The following is a 15,450-nucleotide window of genomic DNA, read 5'->3' as shown; positions in this document are numbered from 1 at the left end:
GTTTCTCCATAATCTGCTTTTGATGTGATTATTTTCCTTTGAGAGAGGAATGAATGTGTATTACTGTTTAGTAGATTCACTTTTGAGAAGTTTGTCCCAAACCATAGGTTAGGTTTAAAACTTAAAAGTTCCCCATGGGATGCGGGAGTCTCCTGAGAGCTCATGATTTGCACTTCTGTGTTGCTGTGTGCAAACAGTACTTGGTAGTGGGAACTTCTCTCCAACTGTGTTGTTGCAGAAATTTGTTATTCTTGATCTCTGGGGGTATTGCTTGTTTGATCCACATGCTTTTTATTAATGTTCTGTGCTGAATGCCTGAGAGAAATTAAGATAGGTAGGAATGCTCAGTTTAATAAATGAAGGCATTCTTGTGTGTCTCTAATTTCAAAAGAGGACCTCTTTGCTGGCTAGAGCTATGTATGTGACTGTTCTGTAAGGCTGCCAGGTTTTGAGAAAAATCATACTGAGAAATGGTATTTTTATAGTTAGTTTCTTTAAGGGTGTGGTTGAATTCATATTGCTCAGCCATTTCTCTCTTACATAGTTATTTCTCTTATGTGGATAAATGTTGTGTCTTGATTCTCTCTTAAAGTGGTGAAGAGCAGGTGTGTGGATTTATAAAAGAAAGAGGAATACAGAATTATTCTTACCATACTTTTTCACTCACATTTAAATCGCTGAACTATTTAATCATGTTGGCTGTTGCTTTTAGAGATAGTTTAGCTGAAACTCTGAAAAAGAATTCTTTGCTTCTGGTGCTCTTGATGTGATATCCATCATCTGTAAACCTCAGAGTTGTGACCAAAGCAGAGACCTAAGGCATTGGATGCCTTTTATGTTGGGTTGGGTTTTTTTGTGAAACCTAAGTATAGTAGTCTAAATATCCCTTTCTCTTGTATTAGTCCTTTCTTCTCCTTTTGGGATTAACAGAAAAAACATTTATCAGTTATTTATTACTAAATTCTATCTTCTAATTTCTGTGCAAGGAACCTCTTAAATAGCAAAATTAATGGAATTACTGTAAGTATGTGATATTTTTGTGAAACTCTGAAATAGGGATATAAAAAGTTACTCTTTTCAGTGTCTTGATACACTACAAAGAAGGATTTTTACACAGGGAGAGTTCTACTATGTACTTTGGAAAGCATCGCAAGAATGTCAGTGTTCATAAGTAAACTTTGCACTTTCAAATATATCATAGAATACCAGGGTGGAAGGGACCTCAGGGATTGTCTGGTCTAACCTTTCTTGGCAAAAGCATGGTCTAGATAAGATGACCCATCACCCTATCCAGCTGAATCTTAAAAATGTCCAATGTTGAGGAATCCACCACTTTGCTGGGGAGATTATTCCAGTGGCTGATTGTTCTCATTGTGAAGAATTTTCCTGTTGTGTTCAATCAGAATCTCTCCAGGAGTAACTTGTACCCATTACACCTCATCTTTTTCATGTGGCTCCTTGTAAAAAGTGAGCCTCCATCTTCTTTGTAGCCACCCTTTAATATACTGGAACATGGTGATAAGGTCTCCCTTAAGCCTTCTCTTCTCAAGGCTGAACAAACCTCAGCCTTTTCTCACATGGCAGGCTTCTCAGCCCTTTGATCATCTTTGTGACCCTTCTCTGGACCTTCTCCAGCCTGTCCTCATCTTTTTTGTGTAGCTGGGACCAAAACTGAACACAGTATTCCAGGTGTGACCTGACAAGCGCTGAGTGGAGTGGAATAATGACTTTGTCTCTGCTGGTGATGCCCTTGTTGCAGTCCAGCATCCTGTTGGCTTTCATTGCTGCTGCAGCACACTGATCACTCATACTGAGCTTGTTGTCCACCACGACCCCCAGGTCTCTTTCCACAGAGCTGCTCCCCAGCCAGGTAGATCCCAGCCTGTGCTGCATTCCTGGGTTATGTTTTCCCACGTGCAAGACCTTACACTTGTCCTCGTTGAACTTCATAAGGTTCTTGTTAGCCCACTCTTCCAGCCTATCCAGGTCTTCTGCAGGGTGGCTCTCCCTTCTGAAGTGTCCACTTCCCCACTCAGTTTGGTAGCATCAGCAAACTTCAACAGGGTGTACTTGATCCCATCATCCAGATCACTTATGAAGATATTAAATAGCATTGGGCCCAATATCGATCCCTGGGGGACCCCACTTGTGACAGGTTGCCAGTTTGGAAAGGAGCTATTTACCACCACCCTCTGGGTGTGGCCTGTCAGCCAGTTCCCCACCCACCACACAGACCATTTGTCTAGACCATATCATATCAGTTTCTCTAGGAGTAGGCTGTGGGGAACCGTATCAGAAGCCTTGGAGAAATCCAGGTAGACGATGTCCACTGCTTGCCCCACATCAACTGAGCAGGTTATTTTGTTGTAGAAGGCGATCAGGTTTGTCAAGCATAACCTGCTCTTGGTGAATCTGTGCTGGCTTTTTCCAATCACGTGCTTTATTTGGCTTGTGATAGCCCCCAGGAGGATTCGTTCCATAACTTTCCCAGTGACTGAAGTAAGACTGATGGGCCTATAATTTCCTGTCACTTCAAGAATTTCTTGTAGGTGGGGGTTACGTTAGCCTTCCTCCAGTCTTCTGGGATGTCCCCTGATCTCCATGACTTCTCAAGTCTGATTCATGGAGATGTGCATTGCAGTGACATCAGCCAGTTCTCTTACCACCCTCGGGTGGATAATGTCAGGGTCCATCGATTTGTAGGGGTCACGCTCCTGTAATAGTTCGCATACCAATTCCTCCTTCAGTGATGGTGGGTTTGTGTTTGCATCAACCTGGATTTTTGTTCCCAAGGGCTGGGGCCCAACAGTGCTGGTAAGCACAGAGGTGAAGAAAGTGTTGAGAACCTCTGCCTTTTCAGCGTTGTTGGTGACTAACTCACCTCTCCTGTTTAACAGTGGGACAATATTTTCTTTCTGTTTCTGCATGTTTACATACCTGAAGAACCCTTTCTCATAGTTTTTGACAACTCTGGCCAGTTTCAATTCGAGCTGAGCTGTTGCTTTTCTAACTGCATCTCTGCCCACCCTGGCAATGCGCTTGTACTTCCCAATGGTTACTTGTCCCCCTTCCCATCTCTGGCATGCTTCTCTTGGTTTTGAGCAGACTCGGAAGCTTGCAGTTAAGCTGAGGGGATCTCTTGCTCCATAAAGTGGCAGAGTGTTTAGAACTGATGTTATAAAGCCTGCTTCCTGGGTGGTCAGTGATCTATAACCTTTAATTTCTTGCTGTATACCAGTTTTTACATATTTAAGAGAATAAATCATTGATTTTTAAACAACTCACTTTAAACAACTCACTTTAAACAACTCTTAACGTTTCTTTCTGGGTTGACATTTGTGCGCTTGCTATCACCTCTGAAGCAGGTTATTTGCTCTGTTTTGTATGTTCCTGGCTAAATGGCATGGATATACATTAGGGATGAGTACTGGGAAGTCCCTGCTAGGGATTTCTTAAGTATGTACAACTCTGGAAGTGCACATATGGCTTGCTCACTCCCCTGTCCTAGGAACAGTTGTTACACACAGGCACTGGCATTCTAGCAGATAGAAACTGTTAACTTTTGAGTTATAATGGTCTTGAAGAGAATGCTGTGCAGTGCAAATATATGTGTTATATATGTATTATAATGACTCATATTTAGCAAAAGACTCTGGCTTGCCTTAATCCTACATAGCTGTTGTTAAACTTTTATTTCTTTTCCCTGATATTTTAGACTTTTTAGCAGCTGTCATTAATCGTGTGGTTGAACAGTTTGAATGCTAGTTGGAAACAGGTGGTGCATGCTTTAAATATCTTGAGATACAGACAATGGTCAACAGTGTTGTAATTGAAAATGTAGATATTTGTGTCAGCCTATGTTCATTTTGTTTCAGCAGAACTTTGATTTTCTTTGCTGTGAAGTATGTACAAAATGTTCTAAAATGAATTTAGGGGTAAAACGATGCTCAAACATCAATTCATTATAGATTACTAAGCCTGTACAAAACCATCTTAGAATTCGCTGGCTTAATTGTAGAGGGTATGGATTAACCAGCAGCAGAATGTCATGACTCTTAGCTGAAAGACAGCTTTGTATGAAGCATTTCATTTAGTATTCTACGATTCCCACCCAGAATATTCCTGTGTTCACTGAATGTGGCATGTGTATTAACTGAGAGAGACACTTGCATAAGACAGTGAAATCTTTCACAAGCAGACACTTCGGAAGGCTTAAACTTCAGGCAGAATCTGTTATTGTGTACCTTATTTGGGTAGTAAAAACATCCAGTTTGCAATAGCTTATCCTGTAGCATAGCATTAGGTGTGGGTCTTAAACCTGTTTGCAAATTGAACCTTGTAAACCTGCAGCTAAAAGTGCATAGTTTTGGGTGTGCTGTAATTGAAGACTTTAGAGAAGAATCATCAAATTGAGGCAATTAATTGGGCCTCCTTAATTAAATCTGTGGCTCTTATAATTAAATCTTTTTAAAGTATTATCTGTATCTCTGTACAGTGTTCTACTGCCAGTCTATTCAGTTGGGTAAATGAGGTTCGATTCAGACCTTTCTCTTAAACAAAGTCCCTAGACCATTAAGCTAGCTAAAATAAATTTAAACATTTGGTTTTCATTAGTGTTGTAACTGAAACAAAAACATTTTAATGACTGATCCCAGAGTATTTTGAAGTTTGTGCAACTTTGCTGGGAAGGTATTTAAACTGTAGTATCAGTTGCAAGTTGGCCATAGGCCAGTTCTTCGAAGCTGTTTCAAAGCAAGATGTTGGGTTTCCAGAGTGTTATGAAACAGGAAAACTTTGAGAGGGGAGAAGCAGTGGAAGGTAGTTATGGTAAAATTTGCACTGGTGAAATGAAATTATCTGCTAAAAGGAGACAGTGACAGTATTCATGCTGTACTACAGTTTGCTGCTTTATTGGAGAGCTGTTTCAGTTATTTGAGAACAGATAAAGTTTTGAGCTTTAATACCTATTAATAATTAACTGTCCAAGGAATCGGTGTGCTTTTTAGATGGGTTTTTAGTATCTTAAACTTGCAGAAAATGGGATTGTGCTTCTAAGAGAAGGAACTTATATGTTGCTTACAAGATCTAATTTTAAAAATACTTTTGGGGAAAATACTTGAGTTGCTCTTGGGAGAGGATGACAGTGAAATCTGATAAAAATTAGCGTGTGGATTTGGCCTTTGAGTGGTGTTCCTCAGGGGTTGGTGTTAGGACCGGTACTGTTTAACATCTTGGTTAGTGATGTGGACAGTGGGACTGAGTGCACCCTCAGAAAGTTCACTGATGACACCAAGCTGTGTGCAGGGAGGGCAGGCCATCCAGAGGGACCTGGACAGGCTTGAGAGGTGGGCCTGTGCAAACCTCATAAAGTTCAACAAGGCCAAGTGCAAGGCCCTGCACATGGGTCAGGGCAATCCCAAGCACAAATATAGGCTGGGTGATTAGTGAATTGAGAGCAGCCCTGTGGAGAAGGACTTGGGAGTAGCAGTGGGTGGAAGACTGACTATGAGCCAGCAATGTGCACTCGCAGCCCAGAAGGCCAGCAGTATCCTGGGCTGTATCAAGAGAAGTTTGGCCAGCAGGTCAAGGGAGGGGATTCTCCCCTTCTACTCTGCTCTTGTGAGACCCCATCTGGAGTTCTGCATCCAGCTCTGGGGCCCCCAACATAAGAAGAATATGGACCTGTTGGAGTGATTCCAGAGGAGGCCACAAAGATGACTTGGGGGCTGGAGAACCTCCCTTATGGGGACAGGCTGAGAGAGTTGGGGTTGTTCAGCCTGGAGAAGAGAAGGCTCCAGGGAGACCTTATAGCGGCCTTCCAGTACTTAACAGGGGCTACAGGAAAGATGGGGAGGGACACTTTATCAGGGGGTGTAGTGATAGGACAAGGGGTAACGGTTTTAAACTGAAGGAGGGTAGATTTAGATTAGATACAGGGAAGAAATTCTTCACTATAAGGGTGGTGAGACTGGCACAGGTTGCCCAGAGCAGTGGTGCCTGCCCCCTCCTTGGCAGTGTTCAAGGCCAGGTTGGACAGGGCTTTGAGCAGCCTGGTCTAGTGGAAGGTGTCCCTGCCCATGGCAGGGGGTTGGAACTAGATGATCTTTAAGGTCTCTTCCAACCCAAACCATTCTGTGATTCTATGAAATTTTAATTGTTAGGTCTACATTCATGGGAGAAGCTGGAGACTGTTAAAGTGCTGTAAGAGGAGGATCACTTATTCTGTATCATGCTATAGTCACAGTAGTGTTTCATGGAAAAACTGCTGAAGTTGTTCAAACATTCTGGGTGATCAGGGGTCAGTCAGAGAGCCAGGGACTGGATATCCAGGGCTTCATCATGTCCAAACAGAAATTTTGTAGTTGCTGCTTGGCCTGGGCACACAGAGTGCCAATAGTGGTGTTTATCAGAGTAATTTTAGATTTTGGTGTTTGTATTTTTATTTTTTTCTTATAGGAGATTTGGGTTAAGTGGCAGTTAGAAAAAGACCAGAATACTTCATTTGGGCTATTAGAAATTGATAGTGATTTGAGCTAGGATGAACTAACACTTCTAGCAAAAAAAAAAAAAAATTACTGCTCAGATGGAATTGTCTGTCTGAACAGGTGTGGATTTTAATGGGTTTGTCCACACAGTATAACCTTAGTGAAGTGATTTAGCTGTAATTGATGAAAACAAAGTGTTCCTACAGAAATCCATCTGTCATAAGCAAGAAGCAGTGACGAAGAGTGGCTGAAAGTCTGGATAGCTTCTGAGAGTTTCATCCCAATTTTGCATTTGATGTGTTTATACTTGATTTTATATAGTCACCTTTTAGGAATAATGTTCTTATGTAGAATGTGTATAGCCAAGCTGAATTTAAGTAAATTCTTATTGTATCTTTTGCAACTATTATGTTGTGTGTCTGTTCTGTTATTTCAATTTAGAGTATTTCATGTACAATATATATACTTTTTCCTCTGGCTTTCTAAGAATTCTGTAATTTCCTTTAGTAAGTTTTAAACAGAAATATAGCATTTTCCAACACAAATTTTACTCAAAGTGGTCCTCTGTCTTTTTAAAAGACTGTGTTCAGTGCTTGTTATAGAAGTTTATTTGAATGCCTGAATTAAAGGTTTTTACAAATATGGAGTAATGTGAAGTTGCTGCTCCTCTGGGAGGAGTCTGAAATATGCCTGAGTATGCCTTTTTCTCCCATATTCTGTCTCCGGGATGTTTGTGGTTTCACTACTGGGATGTTCTAGCTGAATTGTCCTGCCTACCAAAGCTTATAGGGAATGACTGCAATTCTGAGGCTGAATTAAAGGAATGGCCCGTTTCTTACGTGTGTGCAGGTGCTGAAAACACTGTGTACTTACACCTTAATTTTCTGCAAATGGAAATAATGGAATAGATGCAAATGCGTGTTTACGTTGGTACCTTTAGCTACAAGTTAGAAATCCAATCCTATATTCACATTTATTTAGGTTTTTTGCTAGGCCATGTAACAGTTATCTGACCACAAGATCATAGTAGACATAAAGATTTTTCCTATCTCCTATGGTTAAACTGAAGACACTTTGTGTGAGCTGAAGATCTTTGGAAATACTAGTTGTGTATTGTTCAACACATGAGAAAAATTTGAATAGTGAAGGACTGCATAGTTTGTCATAATTCAGTGTAAGGAAGATTCCAGCATTTCATGATCACAAAATGTAGTTAACTTATATATAATTGATACTGTGCTTTGAAACTGCTTCAGCCAGATTTCATTGTTTTTATATCTTCCCTCATTCTAATAGTCATTAGAGGTTTTTTAAAAAATTATTATTTTTGTAAGATTAATTTTAGAATTTAATTTCTTGAGAATATGTAGTTGAGACTTAGTACTCTTTGGTGGCACTATAATCTTGATAATGTAAGTAAATATTAACATGGTGCTGGTACTAACATGAAAAGAAATATCATATCTAGCCCAGAGAGTTAAAAGGCATTAATAAGGGGAGAGCTGTCCAGTACCCCTTTGGTGTATCAGTTGATTCACTACTTTTAGTATTCCAGTAGTTTGAGTAGATATGAGATAGAGATGGCAGAGGACTGAGCATTAATAGTAGTGAGCAGGCTGAAAGTTCAGTCCTTGTCTGAACAAGGGCTGTCAGAATGCTGGGTATGTATAGGAGGAACGATCCTCTTGTAAACATAGAGGAACAGAATAATCCGGAAGGGAGAGTGTGCACCATTAAAAAGCTGGAGAAAAAGCGAGTTTAGGAAGAATGAAGAAAGTATATGGGATGTTTGAGGAGAAGTAGCAACAGGAAATAAGATCTGTCCTTGACAGAGGCAGGCATTTAAAGAATATAGAAATGGCAGTGTTGAATTTGACTTATAATTTGACTGCTTACTGTGTCACCTCTGATGTCAGCTACGGCCAGAAGTTTCAAGGAAAGTGTTGTGACAAGTAGTTGGGAGAATCTGTTTGCAGGGGCAGCCTCAGCTTAATAGTTCGAGAGAGCTCATCATGGATAAATTTAGCTGTTTAAATGGTTAAGGACCTAGTCAGTGCTAGTCGTCCAGGCTTCCTTTAGAATAAATGAAGAGAGACTTGCACTTTCAAAATGTCATTTTCAAAGATACTATTATGACAAATGTTTTAGCAGGTAGTTAAATGCTTCCTGCTCTGGGGGTGAAGTTGCACACTGCAGCTAAGCCACTGTGATAGCTTTGTCTCTGCACCTGCTCTGGCACACGTCAGGTCCACCTTTGAGTCAGCTTGGCTTGCCAACCAAGGAAAAATATAACCTAGTATGAAGGGGTCTGGGAGAGAATGGTTTTCCATGATCTTTGCCAATAGAAGCAGCCCAGTTCAGGGGCTGAAGAGCACCAGGGCTGATGGGGCAGGGATGGGGCTGGAATCTTATGTAAGGAATCTTACTACCTTAGAGAGGGTGAAGTTACTTGTTATGGCAGACACACAAAAAGCTTAACATGTTAAACATCAGGTTTTTATCTATCTTCCAATAGTTTTTCCATTGGCATTAATAGTATGAGCAGCTAAATGTTCTTGTCAACCATAAAAATTTGCAGTGCATTAAATCTTGCTGTATTCCATGTTTAGCATCATGTGGTAATGAATTCTAAAGGCTGATTGATTTCAAAGATGTCAAGGTGCCAAATTTAGATTTTTATTGAATGTTCTCTTGTCATGAGCAGACAACTTGCTTTACTTCTGTTTTATTTCTCTCCACTGTTAGGCTGCAACTGGGAACAATATTCTTTCTAATGAGACTTCTGAGCGTGGAGCTCCAGTAAGAGCAACAACATCTGGCTATAATAAGGTTTTGCTCTCTTTCTCCTGCTTTGTGACTTCCACGTGCCAAATGCTTGGTGCCTTCATCCAGCTACATCTTGCTAATAGGACATGGGGAAGAAAATTAAGGCGCTATATGCAAATGCATGAGATGCAGGCAGCTGAGGGGGAAACAATTTAAAGTGGGAATATAACATGCAAGTCTCATGAATGTGTGAGACTTCTTAACTGGTCGAGACAATGAGAACAGAAATTCCCAATTCTGGCTAACTTCTCTGTGCAGTTATTTTCCATGTAGTTTTTAGTATGGTGCACCCCTTTTTTGTTGCAAGGTAAATAATTTCTGTAACTTCAGTGTCTTTTGATATAGATGGATTTTTTTCCTGTTGCCTTCTGGCAAAGTACTATAGTCAGAATGGCAAGAGTTTTGTTTTACTAGGGAGAGTTAGGATGGAGGTTAGACAGAAATTCTGTGATTGGGAATCAGTTTCTTGATGCTGGCAAAGAAGAAAAGCCCAGGCTTTGAGAAAGATGCTGCAACACTGACAAGAACTTCCCTTTGAGAGAAGGACCTGAGGAATCAAGAGAACAACAATGAAGAGGTCTCAGGTGGCAGCTGCACTAAAGATGCCTTTTACCAGTACAGTAATTGACTCTTATTTAGAGAGCTGATCAAATGAGCTGTTAGTATTTCTAAAAAACCGTAAGCAGAAAAGTTGAATGAATTAGATTTAAAAGGCAATTAAGTAAATGAGGATTCTTTTTACTGAATCTCTTAATAATTATCATTATTTTTGTTTTAATGATTGTCATATCTGATCAGGTAATGACTGTTACAAAGCAGGAACAATTAAATGATTTAAAATATAGTGCGCACATAAGTGCATCCTACTGCAGAAGTGAAAACTTAATGAATGTCCTTGGGTGGGATGGAAGTTGGGTAGAAGCTGTGGAGGATGAGATCCTGCCGTGGGGGAGAATGTGCCTTTAAGATTGCATCAATGCCTAATTTAAACACTGATCGTTCCATGTGGTTCATGGAATTGTTGATTCGGGGTTTTTTTCCTTCTGTTTGCTTCGTTGCTTGGATAAGTAATGGAGTGAAGTCTGGAGCTGACTGTAGGAACACTTGAAATTTAGAATTAAACCTTTTTTCATTTGACGGGAAGGAAAAATACAGCTGTCTGGGTGAAGATACTGGCACGGTTTCTCTAAAGAAATGGAAAACGTGTGGTTTTTTTAGGTGACAGAGCATGGAGTAAAACTTGCAAATAAAACTTGCATGTATGTTCTTTCCTGCTTCCCATGTTCACATTACTTAGTTAACATCTTTAAAGGGACAGTGACTGAATAGAAGGCTAGAAATATTTACCTTCTACATTTCCAAGAAAAACAGTACAAAAGTACCCAAAGATTAGAGAAATCTTTTCCCTTACTGTGCTTGGCAGCTCTTTCTGAGCAGCAGTTTTCATTTGTGGCTCTCTTGCTGTTTGCATCCCAGCCCAGTGAAAGGACAAGAGGCAACAGGCACCAATTTAAATACAAGAAATCCAATTTAAACATAAGAAAACCCCCTTGTTTTACTGTGTAGATGATTGAAGATGAACAGGTTGCCCAGAGAGGCTGACTGTCTGTACACATCTGTGTGTTCTTTTTGTGTGCCATGACAGTTTTAATCATTTAATTGCAAAGTAATACTATGATAGGGAAAACAGTGTCCAGCACTAACCATTCTACAAATTTAGTTGCTGTATAGCAACGCAAAAATTGCAGTTCTTGAAAGTATGAGATGGATTATAAGTGGCATAGTTTGTTTGGGGATCAGAAAAATTGGCTATATGGTTGCAGAATTGGTGTTGCAGTGATAGGGCCTCTGCCATATCTGAAACTTATCTTAAAAATATATCATGGACTTATCTTAAAAATTTATCTTGTGAAACTACTCAAAGAGTAAAAAAAACTTTCATAGTTATGAATTTATGGCTCAAAACGTCTAGGAAAAACATTCCTCGTTGAGTTGTCCATCTTGTGGCAGTTATATATTTTTCTCTGAAGAATCAGATATTTTGTCACTTTTGAAGACTGAGAAATCCCCATTCTCTTGTGTATTGATTCAGCACAATCATTCCTATATTTCAATCACACAGAAATGTAAATACCTACAGTTGTATATACAGCAGTGTATAATACTGTAGCTAGTTTCTTCTACAAGAGAAATGACTTAATGAGCTACAGAAAGCAGTAATACCTTTTCTAATCCATAAATAAGTATGCTTCAATACCATTGCTAATGGCTTCTTATAACTTGGTAAATGTTGGAGAGAAGTGTGTCACTTCTGTACTGATTACATGTAATTTCTCTTACTGTAGATGCACACCTTTCTGAAAACATCTAAACCAAACTAACCTGCCTCAAAAACCCTCAAGAAAAAGGACTTCTGGCTCATTTTCTGGAGCAAGGAGATTCTTAGTTTTATTTTTCTTATTGGATATTCACTTTCAGTGGTCAACTACTGCCATTGACGACAGAAGCAAAATTTTAACATGATTAATGTGAGACATTAAGCAGAGATTAAGTTAAAATTTCTTCAACATTCTTGGTTCATGGAAAGTAGAGCAAATCAGTCAACTCTGAAATATCAATTGGTCTGCCTTGAAGTTTTAAGCTGGGAGTGGGAGTCCTGGAATGCCAGATTTCTGCCTCCACCCTGACTTTTCTGTTACTTTTCGAGACTTTGTACTGCACTTTTTCAAAGAAAGGTCACGAGCAGGAATATAGTCCTCTGCTGTTCCTGAGTGCTCAAAGCCCTCTACGAGGGGAGAGTGACTGGAGTGATAAACTGCTTTCCCTCTTTGCATTACCTCATCCTCCCACCTCCTTGTTTTTTTTCAGCATAAGCCAGTGTTGCAGACACTACTTTTTTTGCCTACTCTTACAGTGACTTGATGGGCAGATTGCATATTTTAATGGTGTAGTGCTAGATTTTGCCAGTGCTGTAAAGCGGAAGTGTGCATTTAACAGTGTTGCTGCTTAGATTAACAATTACAGGAGAAAATAATAGTTGTATTGGTCTTAATTTCTCATAGCTGTGTGAGGATCTTCTCATAGTTTATTATGGGGCGAGGGGAAACGATAAACCACCTCACTACTTGCATTTACTTCCTACCCCATCCAGCTTTGCTGCAGTCCGTAAGAGCGTGTCCTGCCTGGGGAATGGAGCAGAATTTCTCAAATGCGTTTCAGCTCTATGAGATATTTAGTGGCAACAGCTGTTTCCATCTGTGTACATGTGCAGGAAGAGATGTTCAGCTGAACAGGCGGCATGCTCTTTTTATTGTGGTATGCATAATGCTAGCATATGTTCTCAGTTTACAGATCTGCAGAATATGGCATATTTTTTTCTGAAGCTCATTGAACAAAATATGACAGAAAAAGAGTGCATATATTTGTGTTTTAAAAACAAACAAACAAAACCAAAAAAACACCCTGAATCTTGTTGCGGTAATTGGAAGACAGGACCTATTTGATCATCTATCAAAACTACTTTCTGTTGTAAAAGACAGGTATATTATTTTTCTTTATGTGTATTCCATCCTACAAGTGAAATATTGTCTCCAGAGAAGGAGCTAGGGCTTTTGGCATGTACTCCCAGTTCTGACAGTGCACCTAGAACCCTATTAACAACTGGCTGACATTACCTCAGACAAGGTTTCAATTCACCGAGTCCATGCACCTCAGTCCACCAAAAGTATTTTCAATGCAAATGTAGTTGTTTGGGCATTGGGATATAGTAATTATAAATTCAGAATTGCAGATTTGTTTATAAAAACCCTTGAAAACAACAAACTGAAAAGTAGGAATTCTATTTTAGGATAAAGACAAATGAATTTCCCCTTTTCCTTCTAAAAAATCTGGATCTTGTGTAATAGCTGCAACTCCTTTTTGCCAAAATAGTGGTCAGTTGCCCTACTGCTTGTGTTAGCTGATGTTGCTAAACAGGAGCTAACTTGAAGCCCAGCAGCCAATTCTTTTCTCTGATACTGTGATTAAACACTTGTTTCACTTGTGCTTGCAGACTGAAGGGAAGAAATGGTGTAAGTCCCACTCCTGCACCAGACAAACTGGATAAAATTAATATATTGACAACTTAGCTTTTGTGGAGAGGAGTTTTGACTCGGAAATCTTTTGAGGGAGTCAGTGAGCATGAAGGAAGAGTTTATTAGGAATAATCAGTGTTCCGGACAATCCAGGCAATGTAATATGTGTATGGCACAGAGCAGTGTTTTCTCTTGATTGTCTGCAAAAGCTTGGAGTTTGAAAGTAGAAAATGAGCAGACAGAAGAAAGAAGCTGAGATGTTGGCACACATCATACATCAACGAAAGTAGTATCATGAATGACATGAGCTGGAGGAGAGACATTAGACGCACATTTCTGAATTTGGACAGGACAAGCTCAGGTGTGGTACTACTGAAGGTCAGCTAGAGAGAAGACAAACTGGATTTGCAGTACCCTGCAGTCTGCACAGAAGCATTAGGAACCATGGCATAACTAATGTTTAAACTCATTCTAATTGTATTAAGGTATTTGGAGCCAATAGTTAAGTTCTGCTTGCTTGCAGTGAAATATTTGTATATGGGCATAAATAATGTTAACTGAAAAAATGCAAAGCAGACCTGCTCAAATACTCTGTCAGTCTGTTGTTGTTATAGTTCTTGTAGCGTACAGCTTTTTTTTAAAATCCGTATTTTATTCAAATGCTGTTTGAAGTACTGACTTTCCCCTTCTGCAATACTGTATGTTCCAGCGATCAGTATAGACACGTCCCACTTTGAAGTGGTCTATACTTAACTACCTTGTTGAAATTCCAAGCAGAGCTCCACTTAAGAATTTACACTGAGATTCCTTCCTGCCCTCATAAGTCTAATCGGTAGAGTCTCTGTTTATTTTCAATCCAGGTACAACTGCTGCTTTTTAACTCTCTTCCAAACTTTAAGAAAAATTGGATTTCATAGAAAAAAATAATTTAGAAAGTGTTAAGTGGCATGATATTCTGATACTGATGAGAAACTTTGTTCTGCTCTCTCTCTCAAGTATCCTTTGCAGAGATGTGATCTTGGCAAATGAGCACAAATAGTTTGTACTAGTTAATTTTCCACCTCAAGTAAAGAACATACAAACATGAGATCATATTCCTGGCATAAATCAGGTTTTAAGAGTATTAGAAATCTGCCATCAGCTTGCACACAAATATTTATCTTTTAAGTAAATTATACAGATTTGATTACATTTTAGGTACTGAGTAAGGTACTTTATATTCATGTAGTAGGCAAGATCAACATGACACAGTTCCTCGGACTGCTAATTCATATACATTTCTGCACCCAGCACAAAATGCGTAGTAGAGGCCTTGATTGGAATATGCTTGGGAGTCTTCTGACTTGGTGGTAATCTTCAAGGTATGCTGATAACTTCAGGCCATTCTTGAAGGCAAGTCTGCTCCTTTCCCATCACTTCAGAGGCTTCTACTGAGTAAAAGCTTTTTACTGTGAAGAAATGAGATTTCCATTTTTAAAAAAAAATCATATTGATGGTTTACTGCAATGGAAACAGGCTTCTGTGTGCCTAGACATTCTTGACTCATTGAGACCATCAGTCTGAAATTAAGGCATCCATTTGATTTACATGAGCAGTGAAAAAGTTGTCTTGATAACTTTTTTTTTAATGAATAGTGCTTGAAGCTGGCTATCAACTAGCATGTTAGAGAACTTAATTTCTTACTCCTAATCTCTAAACTGTACAGTTACTTTCTGAACCATTCCGCATGCAGTATATTTAGTGTTTTGGTATCTTAAAAGTTCTCAATCCTTGTTTTCAGGTTAAGCCATTTAAAATTTTACTTATTTTTAATACTCGAATTATAAATATTTAAATAACTACTTGTTGATAATTGCTGTTTTGTTGGTAATGTCTAAACTTAGAGGGTAGATGGCTGTCCTCTTTCACTTTGTTTTTTATGAGACTTGAAGGTTTTTGCTTGAAGATACTATAGATGAAATAATAAATCCATACCACTTACGTTTTGGAGAGAATGGGAATGTGATCATAATTCCTACTAATCTTGTTACATAAAAATTGCACCTTGGTCTAAAAGTCCCAAGTTG

General features: G+C 39.2%; 1 protein-coding gene across 19 annotated transcripts in view; it reads left to right on the top strand.

The window, feature by feature from the left end:
- Window positions 1-15,450, top strand: part of DISP1 (dispatched RND transporter family member 1) — a 96,365-nt gene that overhangs the window by 15,432 nt on the left and 65,483 nt on the right. For 11 of the 19 annotated variants that reach the window (XM_074817825.1, XM_074817818.1, XM_074817815.1 and 8 more), the window contains one exon: window positions 9,231-9,284. The exons of 7 other annotated variants lie outside the window; for them this stretch is intronic. In XM_074817825.1, the coding sequence (XP_074673926.1) occupies window positions 9,259-9,284 (26 nt within the window). In that variant the 5' untranslated portion in view covers window positions 9,231-9,258. Of the gene's footprint in view, window positions 1-9,230; window positions 9,315-15,450 lie in introns of all 19 variants that reach the window. One more of the 19 variants, XM_074817827.1, reaches the window with a different exon arrangement.

The sequence above is a fragment of the Strix aluco genome, chromosome 3, assembly GCF_031877795.1.
Source record: "Strix aluco isolate bStrAlu1 chromosome 3, bStrAlu1.hap1, whole genome shotgun sequence".
In the NCBI taxonomy this organism is placed as follows: Eukaryota; Metazoa; Chordata; class Aves; order Strigiformes; family Strigidae; genus Strix; species Strix aluco.
Note: the sequence above shows the minus strand (reverse complement) of the source record. Positions and strands in the feature narration are given on the sequence as shown.